This window comes from Caretta caretta, chromosome 6 (genome assembly GCF_965140235.1).
Source record: "Caretta caretta isolate rCarCar2 chromosome 6, rCarCar1.hap1, whole genome shotgun sequence".
Lineage (NCBI taxonomy): Eukaryota > Metazoa > Chordata > Testudines > Cheloniidae > Caretta > Caretta caretta.
Window position 1 is genome coordinate 93878536 of NC_134211.1, and position 20431 is coordinate 93898966.

A 20431-nucleotide genomic window follows, 5' to 3' on the forward strand; every position below is an offset into this window, starting at 1 on the left:
TGTCAGGGGAGAGCTCATTCAGACCCTGGTTACATATGCAAAGGAGATACATAGGGAACTGGTCACTGAACAGTATATCAATGAGTGGCCAGTTGTGAGCTACTCGGGAGAGGAGGGTGCAAGAAATTTTTCTCTACCAAGAAATATGAAAAATTGTTGAATTCCTGCTCCATGAAAAGTTTTCAAATGTCACCTTCCAGGAGCAGAAGAAAATCAAGAGTAAAATTAACTAAGTTTTGGATTAAGAGGCATACTTTTGCCAGCAGCAGAATCATCCCATTTCCCTCTGTCCCCCACAACCAGCCCCCAGAAAGACCAGCAAGAGACAGAGAGCACAAGAATGCCTGCTGCATGAACATTAATCAAAAAATTGCCTTTCAAAGTATAAAAGTGAAATCAGGATAAACACTGACTTTCAATGGACTGCTATATGGGACAATAATTTGCTAGCTAAAGTAAGCACCTAGACCATTATCATAATGAATGCACAACAGTGACTGTCACAAAGAACAAGCATGACTGTCACAAAGAACTTTACCAGAACTGGACTTATAACCATCAATATATGGGACAATAATTTGGTAACCAGGGACTACACTAGTAGCATTATATAAGCATTCGCAACTTTACAAAAAGCTATACTTGCAAAAATATGCATTAGGGCTTGCTAGGCCAGTTACCCTTTACCAATTAGTAAATAGAGCTGCCAGGGGTAACCCAGACTGATGTGTAGGTTGGATCTCATTACAATTTCCTGTAATTTTACAGAAATCAGTGGGATTGAGCTTGGGAAAACACCGTAAAGGAGCAATAACAGACTGGAGACCAAATGTCTTCAGGAGGTGTACTACATCATTAAACCAGAGACAGTGTGTGAACCTAACAGCTACAGTAATTGTAAAGGTTTTTTTTCTTATTTGAAGTTGTATATGTGCTCAATAGTTTGGCTGCTGAAACAACTAGTTATGTAGTACAACTAAATGTTTTATTTAATTGTCAATATAATACCCAGTGTGAGCCTACATGAAAGCAGAAGCTCTCCAGTTGTCAGCAGTCCCAGTCCCTGTATTGATTTTGTAAGGAGTATTGTAAATACAGTGTGTGTGTATATATATATATACACACACACTGTATTTATACTCCTTTATATATATACAGTATTTGTGATTTAGGCCCTGTGTTATATTCTTCATTTTAAAGGAAAAATAACAAATCTCTAGTTAGTGATATTAGTCAAGCTAGGGGGCATTGTAACTGCTATCTTTGGAGTGTTAGTTATAAAAAAGAATTTGAAATTATTAATTGTATGTGCATAACTGTTTTATCATAAAGACTGGCACTGGATTCCTAAGAAGAGAAAGAAATAGAATCCTATTATAACTTTTACCGTTAGTATTTCAAAAGGTTCCTATAGAAAATTCAGCCCTAGTCTCTTGCATTGATGGGCATTCATGGTCTGTGCAAATACCTTAAGTCAGAGAGAGGAATTCTGGAGCACAGATTCAGTAAGTAAATTGACTTACCTCCCCTCTGCATTGATTACACAAGGAACTAACATTTATGCAGTATTGAGGTGGCGAGATCAAGCTTCCTAAAGTCAGGAAATTTCAGAAGTTTAATCACCAGCTTAAATGTCAGATAATGAACCTTCACAATCTACAAAATAGGAAATAATGATAGAAGTTGTTCAGCAAATATATTTGAGAAAATTGCCATTTTGCTTCTACATAATTTGAACAGAGAGGTAAAATTCTTCCATTTATTTACTGCAATTTATTCAGACAGCTCTATTTAAAAACCAAAACTCTCTCAATCATCATCTGGCATCCATTTACCTCTACTTTCACTTCTGGAAAGGCCTGGAAGTGCAGATAAGCTTGTAGCATGATCTGAAGGTCAACAAGGTATGTTGGGCCAATGGGGAAAGTGAGTTCCAAAATTGAAGGCCCCTTTCTGAGAATACTCTGGGTGACCAATTCCTAGTCCCATTGAAATCAGTGGAAGTTTTGTCACTGACTGTATTGGAGCCAGGATTTCTCCCTCTGTCTCCAGCTTCCACCTGCTTTAAACCTGAGGCAAATGGTCACAGAGCTAAAGTGTAATGTGCTACGTGAAAGAAATGTGTTTGGTAAGAGAGTCTAGAATAGTATGAAAAAAATCCTCTAAGAATAAATAAAACCAACATTCAGAATGTCCTCCATTTCTGAAATGTGACCAGTTGATTTTAGTAGTGTGCGCAACCTGATTATCCAAATCAAAGTAAGGAAGATCTAATGCATTCTTTCACTGGATGAAATTGTATAGATTTAATAGAATTTAAGGCCAGAAGGGAACATTAGATCATCTAGTCTGACCTTTTGTATATCTTAGGGCATTAAATTTCACTCAGATACCCCTATTCTGAGCCCAGTGATTTTGGTTACACTAAATCATTAGAATCCTCAGGAGTTTAAAACATTGTGTGCCACTGTGAGGGGGTGGACTGGCCCCGCACTGGGACTGAGAGGGTCAACACTTCTCTGCTGGCAGAGGAAGCCATGCCCCTGAACTGGGCATGCTCCAATAGGGAGTCAAGTATACAAGCCTGCAGAGCTGCTCAATCAGGGCTGGTGGCTGAGGAAGGAGGATGCCCAGTGGAGGCTTCAGCCCAGGAGCAGTGGTGACTGGTACAGGAGGGAGCCGAGGGGCCAGGAAGCGAGACCAGAGACTGGCAGCTGTGGGAACCCCAGGGAGCACCAGGGGCTGAGGAACCTGAAGACTCTGATGCCACAGGGATGGTTATGTTTGGAGAACTGGTAAGAAGTGACTCAGGAAAGGGAAGGGAGTGGTATCTCCCATCACTCTGAGGGCAGCGTGTTGCGGTAGGATTCCCTGCTGACCCGGGGTGGATAATGCCATCAATGACAGGGCCCTGGGTTGGAACCTGGTGAAGGCAGGTGGTCCTGGGCTCCCCTATCAGGGGTCCCTCCCCTTTTTTTGTGATGACATAGTTCACCGACCCCTCTCTTACCTCAAAGGAGATAGATGAACTCTGGCCACTGGGCTGCTCTATCCTACAAGGAGAAGAGGACTTAGAGGGACTCTGGCCCTCAGGCCACACTGTTTTAGGAATGCACTATAGAGACTCCAGCCGCTAGGCCACTCTATCTCATCAGGGGAAGAGAGTTTCAAGAGACTCTGGCCATTGGGCCATGCTGCTTTAGGAGCGCACTACAGGGACTCTGGCCACTAGGCTGCGCTCTCCCACCAGGGGAAGAAGATTTAGAGGGACTCTGGCCATTGGACCATACAGCCCTGACTACCGGGGAGGTTGTAGAACCAGCGTAGAAGCCGGGAGGTGGGGTTAACCTCGGCCCCCCCCGCCCCCCCCCCCCAGAATCAAAGGGGTTGACGAGGTACAAAACCTGCCACAGACAGAGAAAGGAGAGGCTGAGGTGTTGCCAATGCCAGAAGCCCCTACAATGGAAGGTGGAAGAAAATCCAAGGTCCCTGCCAATCTGACCTGGGAAAATGTCTTCCTGACCCCAAACCTGGTGAAAGCTTGAGCAATTCTCTGTCTCTCCCAAGCTCAGGATAGACTGATTCTGAATGTTGGGGTAAGCTTTATAATTTTTACTCTGCCCCCAAACTAATTCTTTTTGTATGTCTTAAAAACAGCAACATCCAAGTTTAGGTTAGTCATCCTACTAATTGACTTAGGAGATGTGGCGCAGATGCAGATATACCACCAGAATATGATTGCTTGGGACATTGATTGAGGTGTTTCCTAGTTTGAAGTCAATTTACACAGTCATGTATAAGATCGTTTCTCAGTCCCCGTTTATGAAGAAGCTTGGTGCGTCTTCTATGTGATGTGTGGATGCAATTCAGAGAGGGTCATACTTTTCATGGGAGTGAAAAGCCACTGGATTCTTTGGTTAGGTCCTTGTTGAGGTGTGTGTTTGGGATGTTGCTGTCCTTCCACCTTGCCCATCATTGATCTTTTAGGGAAAACCCTATGTTTTTGAGTTCTTGCACTGCGAGCCTAAAAGGTTTTCTAGATTTCAGTTGGTGTCTCGGTGTATTATTTAGGTCTTCATATATTGGAAGATCCTTGTGTCTTTGAATACGATGGAACTCCTGAAGGATTTTCATATCACAACAAATTTGGGGTGAGTGGATGTGCACCAGTATGGGAAGCCATGGTTATGGTGTTTTATTGTACCTATAATGATCCACATGATGGTGTTGAGAATGTACAAGTGATGTGTAGGAGCTGTGTGTCCCGACTGATGAGCAGTATTATGCCAGAGAGTAGACAAGGGCCAGTGAAGAGGTCTTGTAGAGTTTTTGCACTGGTTCCCCACATAGTTCCTCCCAATCTCTGAATGAGATTTATATGCATATTTGTTTTGGATATTTTTCAGGTGTTGGTGGTATGTGAGGCTTCAGTCTAATGTCAGACCAAGCTATTTTGGGGTGGGATCTTATCTTATCTGCTTACCACAAAAGCCCACATGCAGTTCTGCTCAACCCTTTTGATTGTTTAGATGAAATGCTGACATGACAGTCATAGTGGGGCTTTGTTTTAGCTGCCAATATAATATATGTTCTCCCATGATTTTAAAGGTCCTTAGTTAGGATTTGTTCTATAGTAGGTAAATTCTGTGCCTATGTGGTTAGAGCAATATCATTAGTACAGACAAATTTCCATGATGTTTGCAGATGATTGCAGTTCTAGATATTAAACAGAATCATGCTGGGACTAATCTCTGTGGTAGGCTATAGTTAAAAATGCATGGCCTGCTCACCTGGTCACTGTGGAAAATGCAAAACTTGTGATTGGTCAGAACGTCTCAGCAGAGTTTTATTGTTGTATTGCATGGGATAATATTGCTGGATTTCAAAAGGAGGCTGTTCCTCCATATGGTGTTGTAAGTGGCAGATAGTTCTAAGAAAGTTGCCCCATTCTTAAATCTTAAGAACATTCCCCACCTCAGTGTGTGTTTAAGGCTAAGATGCAGCTTCAGACTTGTCAGAAATCCACTTGTTAATTCAATAACTTTGCTTCTACAAGCAACATAATCCTTGCTAGTAATATCCTCTCCAGGAGCGTGTTTGACACGCAGAGGAGTAATATGGACTGGTAAATGAAGAATTAGTGGTTGGCATCCCGTTTTAGCAATTGCAATTACCATAGTCTTGTCTCAGCTCCTTGGGACAAGCCCTGAGGAATGGATATTGGAAATCAGTGCTGCCAGCCATTTCCATTCCTTGGTCTTGAGATTTTAAAGAAATTCTGGAAAGACATTAGCACATCCTGCAGCTTTCTTGGTTTTCGTGAGTGAAAGAGCCTTATTTATCTCCTCAACACTGAAGGACAATGATGGGGAGGGGATGAGATCGGTACTCAGCTGATTGTCAGAGCTCTGCACACTTTGAGCTTAGTAGACTTGTCCCTTGATACTTGACTCCTGGCCCCCACTAAACTAGTTAATTAGCTATCAGTGTCACTGATGGACTAGTCCATCACAATAGCATAAACCAAAATTGAATGATTTCAAAATAACACAAAGCATAAGTGTATTAATTGTACTAATTGGAATAGATAATTAAGGGCTAATAAGTTAATGAGCAAACATTATAACTAGGGCTCAGGGCCTTGCTTCGGTACTGAGTCACAGGAAACCTTTAAGGTTACATTATTGCTTCATACTTTAGAAAGGCTATTGTCCTGGTTCTCGTTTTGACTTTCATTGCTGCAAGAATATTCCCTTCCCTAGTGTACTGCTGTAAGCCACAGACACTATTAGTGGCCCCTGTGATGCATGACCAGAAAGGGTTAAACATCCTGCAGAATGAATGACTCAAATTCAAAGACACCTGGGAAGATAATGTTTGTGTTTTTGTGTATTTACATATATATGGGTAGTGGTCAACAATGTAATCAACAGTCTCTGTCTATGCTGTATTCTGATAATTCAGAGCTAAAAAGAACATCCTAGCATTGAAATGAACTGTAAACATGGGATATTGCTATATTCGTCTCTCTTTGAAATGTATAGGAAATCATCTGTGAATGGTGGAGGAACAGGCAATTGCCTTATGTTAATTCATGTAGCTAAGTCCTGGTGATGAACCTACTTCAAAGTTGCCCTAATTACCTATTGTTCCCCGAGGCACTCCAACCTGTCAAAGAAGGCCTGAATTGTATAAAAGATTCTTGGGTCCCAATCCTTTTTATCTCATATCTGCTTAAGCTTCATCAGGGGAAGTTAAGTTGCAAGATTGAGGTCCCAGTTCAGCTGGAAACACCCTGAATATGATATTGGACATTGGACCATAACCTATGGACTAAGTTCTAAAAGAATTCTTTGCAACTACAAAGCTCACCAACTCTAGGTATCAAAAGCTCAAGAATTGAACTCATGTCTGTATATACATTGCTCTTTTAACCATACTCTCTCTTTTCTTTTTTAATAAATTTTAGTTTCGTTAATAATAATTGGCTGCAAACATGTATTTAGGTAAGATCTGGAATATTCATTAACCTGGGATGTAATGTGTCCGATCCTTTGGGATTGGTAGAACCTTTTCTTTTATATGATGAAATAAGATTTTCAGAAATATTCATCATATTTGACTAGGGTACCTGGATGTAGGCCTGAGGCTGGGTTACTTTAAGGGAACTGTATTGTTGGTTTCTGGGCAACCAGTGAGGTAATAAAGAAGCTATTTTGTGCTGACTTCGTAAATCTAAGTATTGAAATATCCACCAGCTTTGGGGATTGTCTGCCCCATTCTTTGCAGTTCACACTAATTGAGTGACCTCAGCTGGTCCCCACTGGGACCCCGGTCAAAGCCCCAGATTTCTTTCTAATTAGAGGCAGAGAGGTGTATTTTTGATTAAAATATATGGAGAAAGGCTACCTATTGCATGTAGCACAAATGACAATTAAAAGTTAGTCTTTCTTACTAGCAGAAACTCTGTAAGCAGAGAGCTGTCTAGGAGGAGGTGTAGAAGGCAAAGATTTTTCCATTGAGTCCACCATCCTTGTACATTTGTTTTTATTCCAGACGTTATCTGGTTTTTCTGATAAAAACATTTTTTCTCTGAAATGTAAGAATTAGACATCTTGTCTGTGTAAATGTCATTACTTAATGATGGGGCTGTACAGCCTGCCATGTATTCAATCCATTCTCTTGGCACTGGGTTTGACCCTGCCAAAAAAATGTATGTGCCTTTGATGCAGTAACCTAGTTTTGTAGTCTTAAAACATGAATGAATAGGGCCCAACCAAATCCACAGCCATGAAAAACGCGTCACGGATCATGAAATCTGGTCTCCCCCCGTGAATTCTGGACTTCTGCGTGCTTTTACCATATACTGTACCAATTTCATGGGGGAGACCAGAATTTCTCAAATTGGAGTTTCTGACCCAAAAGGGAGTTGCAGAGAGGTCACAAGTTTATTTAAGGGGGCATTGTGGTATTGCCATCCTTACTTCTGCACTGTCTTCAGAGCTGGGTGGCTGGAGAGTGGTGACTGCTGACTGAGGGCCCAGCTCTGCAGACAGCAGTGCAGAAGTAAAGGTGTCAGTAACATACAATGCCATCCTTACTTCTGTGTTGCTGCTGGCAGTGGCTCTGCCTTCAAAACAGGGCTCCCAGCCAGCAGCCGCTGCTCTCTGGCCACCCAGTTCTGAAGGCAGTGCCGCTACCAGCAGCAGTGCAGAAGTAAGGGTAGCAGTACCACAACCCCCACTAAATAACCTTGCGACGACCCCCCCACTACTTTTTGGGTCAGGACCCCTACAATTACAACACTGTGAAATTTCAGATTTAAATAGCTGAAATCATGAGATTTACTATTTTTAAAATCCTATGTCTGTGAAATTGACCAGAATGGACTTTGAATTTGGTAGGGCCCTATAAATGAGAATTGGAAGGTGGTATATGTTTTCAAGTAGTGAGCAAGGGATGGACTGATCTGATGAGGTTCAATAAGGATAATCTGATGAGGTTCAATAAGGATAAGTGCAGGGTCCTGCACTTAGGACGGAAGAACCCAATGCACAGCTACAGACTAGGGACCGAATGGCTAGGCAGCAGTTCTGCGGAAAAGGACCTAGGGGTGACAGTGGACGAGAAGCTGGATATGAGTCAGCAGTGTGCCCTTGTTGCCAAGAAGGCCAATGGCATTTTGGGATGTATAAGTAGGGGCATAGCGAGCAGATCGAGGGACGTGATCGTTCCCCTCTATTCGACATTGGTGAGGCCTCATCTGGAGTACTGTGTCCAGTTTTGGGCCCCACACTTCAAGAAGGATGTGGATAAATTGGAGAGAGTCCAGCGAAGGGCAACAAAAATGATTAGGGGTCTGGAACACATGAGTTATGAGGAGAGGCTGAGGGAGCTGGGATTGTTTAGCCTGCAGAAGAGAAGAATGAGGGGGGATTTGATAGCTGCTTTCAACTACCTGAAAGGGGGTTCCAAAGAGGATGGCTCTAGACTGTTCTCAATGGTAGCAGATGACAGAACGAGGAGTAATGGTCTCAAGTTGCAGTGGGGGAGGTTTAGATTGGATATTAGGAAAAACTTTTTCACTAAGAGGGTGGTGAAACACTGGAATGCGTTACCTAGGGAGGTGGTAGAATCTCCTTCCTTAGAGGTTTTTAAGGTCAGGCTTGACAAAGCCCTGGCTGGGATGATTTAACTGGGATTTGGTCCTGCTTCGAGCAGGGGGTTGGACTAGATGACCTTCTGGGGTCCCTTCCAACCCTTATATTCTATGATTCTATGATTCTATGGCTGCTTAATTCAATATAACAGTACTAATCAGAAAGATGTCTATATTTTTCACTTAAATTTTTTCAGAGACCTTTTAAAAGCTTTGCCTTTCTCCATTGGAGAAAGGTAACTACAATCAAATGGCACCTTTTCTTCACACCTCTGCTTCCTGTGTATCTTTGAGTCACAGCTGCTGACTTTACTAGCACAAATCAAGCTTATTGATGTGATAGAATCACAAATTTAGGCTCACAGCATTGCAGAGCCAATACAGTGATGAGAGAGGAAATTGGTAATGCACTGGAGTGTCAGAAGATGCATTATGACCATTATTGTGTTGGACTTGGTTTCACATTTTACCAATATAGTAACATTTTAACTGTCAGACTTTAATTTCAGTTGTTGGGCTTTCCATGTTTTTGTCCCTGCGAGGTCTGTTTGGTCTGTAATTGAGTTCTTGAAATACTGTGGGAGAAGACAAGTCCTATTTTAGAATGGAAGTGTGTACAAATGAAATAGAACAGAACGATGTGAAGGGAGCCATGATGCAAAGCAAACATGGGCAGACTGGGAATATAGAGAAATGAGAGCAGAGATGTTGGAAGGGCTGGAGTTATGCAAGGCTTTGTTACATTTCACTTCTCATTGAAGGACATTAGCTGACAAACACTTGTTTTTGCAGGAGGTTTATGGAGACTCATCTGAGAACAATTCCAAGTGATGCATTTTCTAATCTCCCCAACATCTCCAGGATGTAAGTATTCTATTTTTTATACTTTAATAAAGTATTAAAAAGCACCACTTCTTTCCCTTCCCTCAGAAATTCTCCTTGTGGGTAACTCTCTCTCACATCAGGCTACAAAGGCTATACTTTAAGATATAAGTGGTAAACTTTAAGGGCTAGGGCCATATAGTTCCCTTGTACATACGAGTCTGTACAGCAAAAATTGGCACCATTATTAGCTGTGAGGATTTCAGTCAATCTTCACATCTTTTTTAATATGTATAGTCTGCACTGGCTGTTCTTAAGCATGTAAACCAATACCAGATAAAGTAATAAATCTGATACAGAGGTGATAAATGGGTTTATTCTTACAGTTCATTGTATATGAAAAGGTGGTTTCATCCATTATAACCACCATCCTGTTTTGTCAACATGCTGGTCTTGGGCTATATTTTCAGTGCCCTGGGACCATTTATAGCCAGTGTAAATTAGTCTTCAGGTTGTTGTAGTATGGCATAGTGGGGCCTGGACCTTCACAAAGGCTGCACTAGGATCAGCAAAATACTAAAATGAGTTTTAAGTCACTTTTGTCCTTGAGAGAGCAAACACAACCAGCATTCAGAAAATGTTCCTGAGAGCACAACTTAGGTGGACCAGACATGTCATCAGAATGGAAGACTGCCGTCTCCCAAAACAGATCTTGTATGGGGAGCTGAGTCAGGGCAAAAGAATGAAGGGTTGTCTGTATAAACGCTTTAAAAATCATCTGAACAGCAGTCTCCAGTGGGCAGGGCTGGTGCAACCACTAGGCGAACTAGGCGGTTGCCTAGGGCACCAAGTGCTTGAGGGTGCCAAAAAGCGGTGTCCTGGCTCAACAGGGAGGAGCCACCTTCTGGAGGCACCGGAGAGCCAGAGCGTTGGCGGCAAGCCCCAGCCATGGAGGAGCCGGTGCAGTGCAGGGGGGCAGCAGCCGTGCAAAGGCAGAGGTGCCACTAGTGGGGCACAACCGCACCCCCTGCCCCTCCTGCCCAGGCTGTGGCCCTGTGGGCCCCCGCCCCCGGGGCTCCTGCACGCTGCAGCAGATGCATGCAGGCAGCGGTCCCCGTGCATGCCCTGGCTCCCCCCTCGCCACGCTTGGTCTCTGCAGCTTCTGGGCATATGAGCCCCCGCCGCCACTGGGGCACAGGGCCCGGAGCCTGCTCTGGGAGGGGCAGTGACAGCTCACACTCCTGGGAGCCGCAGAGCCCGAGTGCAGTAAGGGAGGAGCCGGGGGAGGGGGGTGCACGGGGGCCACCGCCAGCAGCCCGGGCAGGTGCGCCTGCCAGTTTCCCCCTTACTGCACTCGGGTTCTGTGGCTCCCAGGCGTGTGAGCTGCCGCTGCCCCTCCTGCTGCCTCAGCTCTCTGCAGGGGAGGGGCTGGGTGCACGGCAGCCCGGCTGCGTGTTTTGCCTCCACATGGAGCCAGCATCTGACTGGCATGGGCATGGTAAGGGGAATCCCAGCCTGGGGGCAGTCAGGGAGCAGGGGGAGGGTTGGATGGGTTGGGAGTTCTGGGGGGGGCCTGTCAGGGGGCGGGGGTGTGGAAAGGGATCAGAGCAGTCAGGGGACAGGGAGCAGGGGGGTTAGATGGGTTGGGAGTTCTGGGGGTCCTGTCACGGGGTGGGAAGTGGTTGGATGGGGTGTGGGAGTCCCAGGGGTCTGTCTGGGGTGGGGGTGTGGATAAGGGTTGGGGCAGTCAGGGGACGGGTAGGGTCCTAGGGGGACAGTTAGGGTGTGGGGGGGTCCTAGGAGGGGGCAGTCAGGGGACAAGGAACAGGGAGGCTTAGGTAGGGAGTGGGGTTCTGGGAGGCAGTTAGGGGCAGGGGTCCCAGGAGGGGGCAGTCAGGGGACAAGGAGCAGGGGGGGGGTTGGGGTTTCTGAGGGGGGCAGTCAGGGGGTGGGAAGTGGGAGGGAGTGGAAGGGGCCAGGGCTAGGACGGGGCTCTTCCCCCTGGTCCTCTTTTTTGATTGTTGAAATATGGTAACCCTAGGTGAGGGGAGAGCCGGGGGTCGCCCACATGCATCCGCTGCAGCCTGCAGGAGCCCCAGGGGGTTGGGTGCCAGGCCACAGCCTGGGCAGGAGGTGCGGCTGCTCCCTGCTAGCAGCGCTGCCACCTTTGCAGGGCTGCTGCCCCCCTGCACCACGCTGGCTCCTCCATGTCTGGGGCTCGCACCCGCCACAAGCAGGATGCTCTGGCTCTCCGGTGCCTCCAGAAGGCGGCTCACCCCTGCCGAGCTGCTGCAGCGGCTCAAGCCTGGCAAAGCCAGTGAGTGGACTCGGGGCGGGGGCCGCTGGGGTGGCATGCGGAGGGGAGGGCTCACGGGGGGGCTGTGCACCCTCCAGGGGAGTTCAGGGGGCTGGGAGGGGGGAACCTGGTCTGGGGACAGCCCCTGGGCACAGCTGGCCCCTGGGCAGGCTGGCCCTGGGGTCTATAAAGGCTCGTTGGGATTTGCCCCTCAATGAACCAATGTGCCGGGGTGGGGGGGGAGGCACAAGGTGGAAGTTTCACCTAGGGCACAAAATATCCTTGCACCGGCCCTGCCCAAAAAACTTGAGCAAATGTCTCAGAACAGGACTCACTGGCAGTCTCTGACAAGATCAGCATGTAACAGTTTTGAGCAAGATCAACAAAATCATCTCCAGGCTGCATGTGAAAGGTACCAGAGAGCTGCATCATCAAACATCATAGAAACAGACTTCCCATGCCCTCAGTGCGGCTGACTCTGTTCATCAGGGTTTGGACTTCAGAGTCATATGTGTAGCCATCAGTGTTCCCTCTAATTTTTAACAGGCTGTGTGCACAAAAAATGTCTTCTGTGCCACCACTGAAGAAAAAAAAAATCCGCCACCGAAGCCAGAGTGTGCACAGTGTTTAAGATCTGTGTGTGTGCGCACACGCACACAGCTTAGAGGGAACAGTGGTAGCCATAGATGAGAACTGCAACAATATCATCATCACTGTCAGTGATGGACTAACAACATACACATAACCTGCCATCTCTCCAGCTCAGCCTCATCTCAGGATCTTGCCCATATTATTTTAAAAAAAGGATTATCCAGCTTTAAAACAACTTATTTACAGAACTGTAACAGCTGGTTTAGAAAAATAGCAGCCCACTGTGTAAGAGAGCTTCTAAAATGGGTATTTTCTCTGTACAAAGCACACCCCTAGTTGTCACACCCCACCCCACACTGAAACCCATACAGGGTATCATCAAACTACTGCAACCCATATTCGATGGGGACCCCATACTGAAAGAAATCTTTCCTGAACCCCTCTTCTGGCCTGCAAACACCCCCACTTCCCAGCTCATCATCAGAAGCAAGCCATCCACAGACCAGGATACACCAATTCTAAGTGGCACCAGACCCTGCCAGAACAACAGATGTAAAACGTGCAGACACATCTCCACTGTTACAATGATCAATGCCTCCCACAACATACCTTTCAAGATCCCTGGGTCCTACATATACCTATCACAATATGTGGTGTACCTCATCCGGTGCACTAAATGTTCCAATAGCAACTAGGTGGATGAAACCAGACAATCACTACGCCCTTGAATGAACTCACACAGGAAAATGACAAGACAATAACTCTGTCAACTGTGTGTGAACACAGTTCACAAAGTGATCACTCTATGTCCAGGTGTAGTCAATTATTTTTTGTCAAGGTCCAAATTTCTTGGTCATGGTATAGTCAAGATCCGCACTCCAGAGAAGAAAATAAAAAATGATAATGACAACAATAAATAAATAAAAATATTTCAGGGTCCATTAAAAACATCTGGCAGTCCAGATTTGGCCTGTTTGTTTACTACCCCTGCTCTATATCTGAGCTGTATATCTGATCAGTTCTCATCCTCAAAGGAAACCTGCACAACACTTTCAAAAGATGAGCCTGGGAGCTTAAATTCATAACTTTGATAGATACTAAAAATCATGGACTGAACAAAGACACTGGATTTATGGTTTATTATAACAATCTGTAATCCAATCTGTAATCCACCCGTGTCAATGTTGATAGGCATATGTAGGACCCCCCCCACCATCTGCTTTTCCCCCTCACTCTCCTCCCTATTACTGGAGGAGTGTTAGCAGGCCACTTCACCTTGATTGGCCCCTTGAAATATGTAACAACTGTTTATGGAAAACAAACTGTTCAAATCTTGTATTTAGCAGTGACACTTTGAGTTAGGTCTACTCTACACTACATGCCTATATCAATATAGCTATGTTGCTCAAGGGTTTGGAAAATCCACACCCCATAGCAACATAGTTATATTGACCTAACCCCTGCATGAAGACAGCGCCATGTCAGTAGGAAAGCTCCTGCCGACATAACTACTGCCTCTCAGGGAGGTGGATTAACTACACCAATGGGAGAGGTCTTTCCCTTTGTCTTAGAGAGTCTTCATTAAAGCACGCATCAGTGCATCTGTGCTGATGCAGCATTTAAGTGTAGACTTGCCCTTAGTTTCCCAGAGCTGAAGAAGAGCTGTTTGTTGGCCTGAAAGCTTGTCTCTCTCACCAATGAAGGTTGGTCCAATAAAAGATATTACCTCAGCTACCTTCAAAAAGAAAAGGAGGACTTGTGGCACCTTAGAGACTAACAAATTTATTTGAGCATAAGCTTTCGTGAGCTACAGCTCACTTCATCGGAGTGAGCTGTAGCTCACGAAAGCTTATGCTCAAATAAATTGGTTAGTCTCTAAGGTGCTACAAGTCCTCCTTTTCTTTTTGCGGATACAGACTAACACGGCTGCTACTCTGAAACCTGTCAGCTACCTTGTCTTTCTAATATCCTGGGACCAACATGGCTACAACAACACTGCATATCTCATAGTAACATTTATTCTTCAAGTGCTTGTTCATATCAATTCCAATCAGATGTGTGCGCATGCACGTGCATGGTAGCTGGAAGATTTTTCCCATTGCAGCATATGTTGGGTTGGGTTGGTCTGAGCGCCCCCTGGAGTCGCACCTTCATGGCGCTCAATATAGAGCCCTGCCGACCCGCCACCCCCTCAGTTCCTTCTTACCGCCAGTGATGGTAGGCTGGAACTTCCCATTAGGGTGACGAAATAGCAAGTGTGAAAAATCAGGACAGGGGATGGGAGGTAATAGACTCCTATATAAGACAAAGCCCCAAATTTCCAGACTGTGCCTATAAAATTGGGACATCTGGTCACCTTACTTCCCGTAGCCCTTGCTTTAGCAAGCGTGTTCAACAGTTCCTTGTATATAGTTAGTTTATCTTAGTTGTTAGTGATGAGAGTTGTTGGGGGTCCCCACCCCATTTTCGACTCCCCGGAGCCATGGTATGCCACTGTCCCCGGGTTTAAAAACTGTGTGGTCTGCGCGAAGCGCATGCCAAAGAGTAATCCGCACTCCTCGTGCTTACGGTGCCTAGGGGAGGGTCAACAAAAGGATCACTGTAAAATCTGCTGTGAGTTCCTCCCTAGAACTCTTAAAGAAAGGGAGCATCAGTTTAAAGTGATCCTCATGGAGGCAGCTCTACGCCCCCATTCGGGCCCGGATGTGAGAGGTTCGGTCACAGAGACCCCCTTGGGACTGTCACCTGATGTGCTGAGACTACCTCTGAGCCTGTTTTCTCTGCCAGTTTGGGTCTCCAGAACCCTGCCTTGTCAAGCCAGACACGCCAGTCTGCTTCAACACAGATAAAGTTTATACAGGGTATACTCATAAATTGTCCACCCTCTATAACACTGATAGAGAGATAGGCACAGCTGTTTGCTCCCCCAAGTATTAATTACTTACTCTGGGTCAATTCATAAACAAAAGTGATTTTATTAAGTATAAAAACTAGGATTTAAGCGGTTCCAAGTAATAGCAGAGAACAAAGTAAATTACCAATCAAAATTAAACAAAACACGCACGTCTAAACCTGATACATTAAGAAACAGATTACAGATGAAATCTCACCTCCAGAGATGTTCCAGTAAGCTTCTTTCACAGACTGGACTCCTTCCTAGTCTGGGCACAATCCTTTCCCCGATACAGTTCTTGTTAGCTCCAGCTCAGGTGGTAACTAGGGGATTTTTCATGATTGGAACTTGATTTGTTCTGTTCCACCCCCTCATTAACTTTGGCACAAGGCAGGAATCTTTTATCTCTCTGGGTCCCCACCCCTCCTTCTAAATGGAAAAGCACCAGGTTTAAGATGGATTCCAGTACCAGGTGACATGGTCACAGGTCCTGGGAGGCCCCAAGACTTCATTCTTCCTGGCCTGATTCACAGGAAGGCTTTCAAGTAAACAGAGCCATTTACAACCAATTGTCCTAGTTGATGGGTGCCATCAAGATTCTAAACCACCATTAATGGCCCACACTTTGCATAATTACAATAGGATCTCAGAGTTATATTTAAGGATGACCACACTCAGTAGATTATAAGCTTTGTAACGATACCTTACAAGAGACCTTTTGCATGAAGCAGATTCCAGTTATTACACTCATTAGCATATTTTCATAAAATCATATGGTGTGCAATGTCACACCAGGCTCCGGGGACTTGGCTCCTACGTGTCCTTGTCGACACAGAGCACCTCGGCAATGTCATCAAGCTCGGTGCTGAGAAAAGACTCATCCCGGGATGTTCGGCACTGGCACGGCACCTCCCAAAGCCCAGTGGAGAGTAGGCACCGATCCCACTCATCGGTGGCTCAGAAGAAGAGGCAGCTGGATATTCGGTCACCCATGGCTAAACCTAGAGAAGTGAAACCCCAGGTGGGCCACAGCTCCAGATCCCCTGTTAGGGCCACGTCGACTCCTTCCCAGGCAAAGCAGTTGAGTCCAGGCCCCCCATGGTCACCACTTCCTTTGATGCCAGAAGCTTTCAAAGCTGCTCGGGACCTGCCACACCTTACGGCACCGTTCTTGCCCCCTAGGAGGGAGGAACCTTCAGCACTGGCAGTCCCACCCCGCCCGCAGGTGCAGTCAAGAGGGAAGCCAGCAATGATGTCCCCCTCTCCATGTCCTTCGGCACCGGCCCACTCAGACAGAGAGCGTACTTGCTCCCCAAGCTCTTGATGCTTGAGGCACTAAAGCTAGGCTCCTCCATGGTCTTCAGTCTCTGAAACCCCGCTGTCAGAGTCTGACTTCTACTGCTCTCGTAGGAGTAGGAGCCAACGATCGAGGTCAGGGAAAGACAGGCAAGAGCCGCAGGCATAGCCACCTCAGTGGCAGAATCCACCACAGTGGCCATTCTGGACCCCTTGAGCCCTTCACCAAAGCCAGACAGGGATTCAAGGGCATCGTTCCGCTGCGTCTTCCGTGGTCTCAGCCACGTTCATCCCGCCATCAATTTCTCTCCTACAATTGCGCAGCTTGCCTTGGTGCCTACCCACACACCAATGCCTTCGGCTGCAGTGCCATCACCGGCACCGACCTCAGCACTGACCTCAGCATCAGTGACTCGTTTGACTTCGGTGCCAGCATCGATCTCGACACTGACTACAGTGCCGACACTGACGACCCCAGCGCCAATAGGGGCAACGGTCCTGTCACCTTTTTCAGTGCAGGCAGCGGGTTTGGCACCGGCTCCATCGGCGGTTCCACCAGTGTTGCCGATGGCTGTCCCAACACCGGGTTTGGCGTTGACAGTCCCAGCACCGATGAGCGCTCCATCGGCATCGACATTGCTCTGAGAATCGCAGGACCTCTTGGGAGTGCATGGCAGGGAGCATCCGCTGCTTATAAGGACTTCCTCCTCCTCCTCCTTGCCAGAAGAGGCATTGGCAGGCACGACCATAGCCCTGGTGCTTGAGGAGAACAGGGTGCTACAGCAGTTGCTGCGAAGGGCTGCCCAGGGTCTGGGCATTAAGGCTGAGGAGGTAGTCGAGGAGGCTGATCCCATGGTGGACATCCTCGCCCCCTCAGGACCTTCTCGTATTGCCCTACCTTTATTAAGACTATTGTGGACACCACCGAGACCCTGTGGCAGACCCCAACTTCCTTGCCACCCATTGCCAAGCACAACAAGAGGCGTTATTTTGTGCCCTCCAAAGGGTATGAACATTTGTACTCCCACCCATCTCCTGACTCTCTTGTTGTGGACGCTGCTAACCAGCATGAGAGGCAGGGTTTCCAGGGCCCTCCCCTAAAATGGGGAGGCTAAGCGACTAGACCTTGTCAGGAGAAAGGTCTATTCTACAGAGGGTCTTCAGCTCCATTTTTCGAACCAGCAGGCCATCGTCAGCAGGTACTCTTATAACACCTGTGCAGCGATGGCCAAATTTACGGAGCTCCTCCTGTCGGACTCCCGAACCGAGTTCTCAGCCTTGGTGGAGAAGGGGAAGCTAGTCTCCCAGGCTTCCCTCCAGGCCGCATTGGATGGTGCTGATGCCGCCACTAGGGTCATGGCTACTGGGGTGGCCATGAGAAGGGGCTCCTGGCTCCAAGTCTCAGGGCTCCTTTATGAGGTCCAACAGATTATCCAGGACCTCCCATTTGAGAGTGTGACTCTCTTCTCTGAAAAGACAGACAAGAGGCTGTGCAGCCGGAAAGACTCATGAGCCACCCTCAAGTCTTTGGGCCTGCACTCTCCTGCCACACAGCAGAGACACTTCAGGCCACTACCTCCTCCAAGATTCTTTCAGCAGAACCACCAATATGGTTCTTAGAGGAGGACCAGGAGTGGCTGGAGACGACAACACCCATCTTCAGGCCAGAGCTCTGGCCAGCCCAAACTGCCTTCTGGCCCCAAACTGGCCTTTTGAAGGTGCAGTCGACGATGATGCGCCAGACCAGAGACTGGATCTACCCCACCTTACCTTTTCCTCCTGACTGTCCCCTTTCTACCATGCATGGTCCCATATCACTTTGGACCGCTGGGTGTTCCGCACGGTAGAGAGTGGATACTCCATCCAGTTCTGTGCCCTCCTGCCCTACCACCCTCCTTCCCTGTCCCACTTCAGGGACCCTTCTCACAAGCAACTCCTTATCCAGGAAGTGCAGTCACTCCTATTGCTAGAGGCAGTGGAGGATGTTCCTCAGGAGCACAGGGACGAGGGCTTTTATTCCCAGCATTTCCTAATACTGAAAGCCAAAGGCAGCCTCAGGCCTATCTTGGACCTACGAGAATTCAACAAGTTCATGAAGAAAGTCAGGTTCTGCATGGTCTCCTTGACCTCCATCATTTCCTCACTAGATCCAGCAGACTGGTATGTCGCCCTCGACTTGAAGGATGCATATTTTCATATCGCAATCACTCAGCCCCATAGGAAGTACCTCAGGTTTGTGGTCAACAGTACGCACTACCAATTTACTGTCCTTCCATTCGGCCTGTCAGCAGGACCTCGAGTTTTCACCAAGTGCATGGCAGTTGTCACTGTGTTCTTGTGAAGGCACCAGGTACAGGTATTTCTATACCTTGATGACTGGCTGATCAGGGACCACTCCAGGACCCAAGTGGAAGCTCAGGTCAGATTCATCAGAGACACCTTCGACAACCTGAGGATAGAGTTCATAGGGGTGGTACTGGACTCATCACAAGCCAGGGCATACCTGACAGAGGCAAGGTTTCAGGCCCTGAACAATATAATCCGAGGCCTCAGGCAGTTTCCCACCACCACAGCGTGGAACTGCCCAAAGCTTCTCGGATGCATGGCCTCCTGTACCTATGTGGTGCAGCATGCCAGACTCAGGCTTCGACCGCTTCAGTCGTGGCTCATGTCAGTATATCATCCAGTCCAGGACAGCTTGGACAGGATCATGACCCTACCTCACCCGGTCCTTGACTCCCTCCTGTGGTGTGTCGACCCTCAGGAGGTGTGCTCAGGGTTGCTGCACCACAGCCATTTCTGTTGCTGGTGACGGATGCATCAGGCTTGGGCTGGAGAGCTTATCTGGAAGAGTTCAGGACTCAAGGCCCCAGGTCTCAAGCAGACCTGGGTCTCCACATCAATGTTAGAGAGCTAAGAGCGGTGCGCCTAGCATGCCAGACCTTCCGTCCTTACTTAATTGGACAATGTGTATCAGTCATGATGGACAATACAATAGCAATGTTCTATATCAACAAATGGGGCTGCACACTCCTCTCCCCATGACAGGGAGCTCTCATGCTCTGGGACTTCTGTGTAGAACATTCAATACACCTGCAAGCGTTGTGCCTCCCCGGGGTACAGAACAAGTTGGTGGACCGCCTCAGCAGGTCATTTCACAGCCACGAGTGGTCCCTCAGCTTGGATGTCGCGATTTCGATCTTCCAGAGGTGGGGCTTTCCCCAGATAGACCTATTTGCCACGTGACACAACAGGAAGTGCCAGCAGTTCTGCTCCTTTCAAAATCACAGATGTGTTCCTCCTCCATTGGGGAGGTTCTCTCCTATAAGCCTTTCTGCCCATACTGTTTGTTCACAAAGTACTTCTCAAGATCCAGAAAGAACAAGCTCCGGTTAACAAAGAGAGGGAAGAGCATCTTCGCGAGCAGGCTGGCTAACCTAGTGAGGAGGGCTTTAAACTAGGTTCACCGGGGGAAGGAGACCAAAGCCCTGAGGTAAGTGGGAAAGCAGGATACCGGGAGGAAGCACAGGCAGGAATGTCTGTGAGGGGAGGGATCCTGCCTCATACTGGGAATGAGGGGCGATCAACAGGTTATCTCAAGTGCTTATATACAAATGCACAAAGCCTTGGAAACAAGCAGGGAGAACTGGAGGTCCTGGTGATGTCAAAGAACTATGACGTGATCGGAATAACAGAGACTTGGTGGGATAACTCACATGACTGGAGTACTGTCATGGATGGTTATAAACTGTTCAGGAAGGACAGGCAGGGCAGAAAAGGTGGGGGAGTAGCACTGTATGTAAGGGAGCAGTATGACTGCTCAGAGCTCCGGTACAAAACTGCAGAAAAACCTGAGTGTCTCTGGATTAAGTTT

The 20431-nt window shown here is 47.2% G+C and overlaps 1 protein-coding gene across 1 annotated transcript in view; it reads left to right on the forward strand.

Annotated features, from left to right (window-relative positions):
* Window positions 1-20431, forward strand: part of TSHR (thyroid stimulating hormone receptor) — a 238141-nt gene that overhangs the window by 87154 nt on the left and 130556 nt on the right. Inside the window, exon 2 of the mRNA XM_048855087.2 lies at window positions 9452-9523. Coding sequence (XP_048711044.1) covers window positions 9452-9523 — 72 coding nt within the window. The remainder of the gene's footprint in view (window positions 1-9451; window positions 9524-20431) is intronic.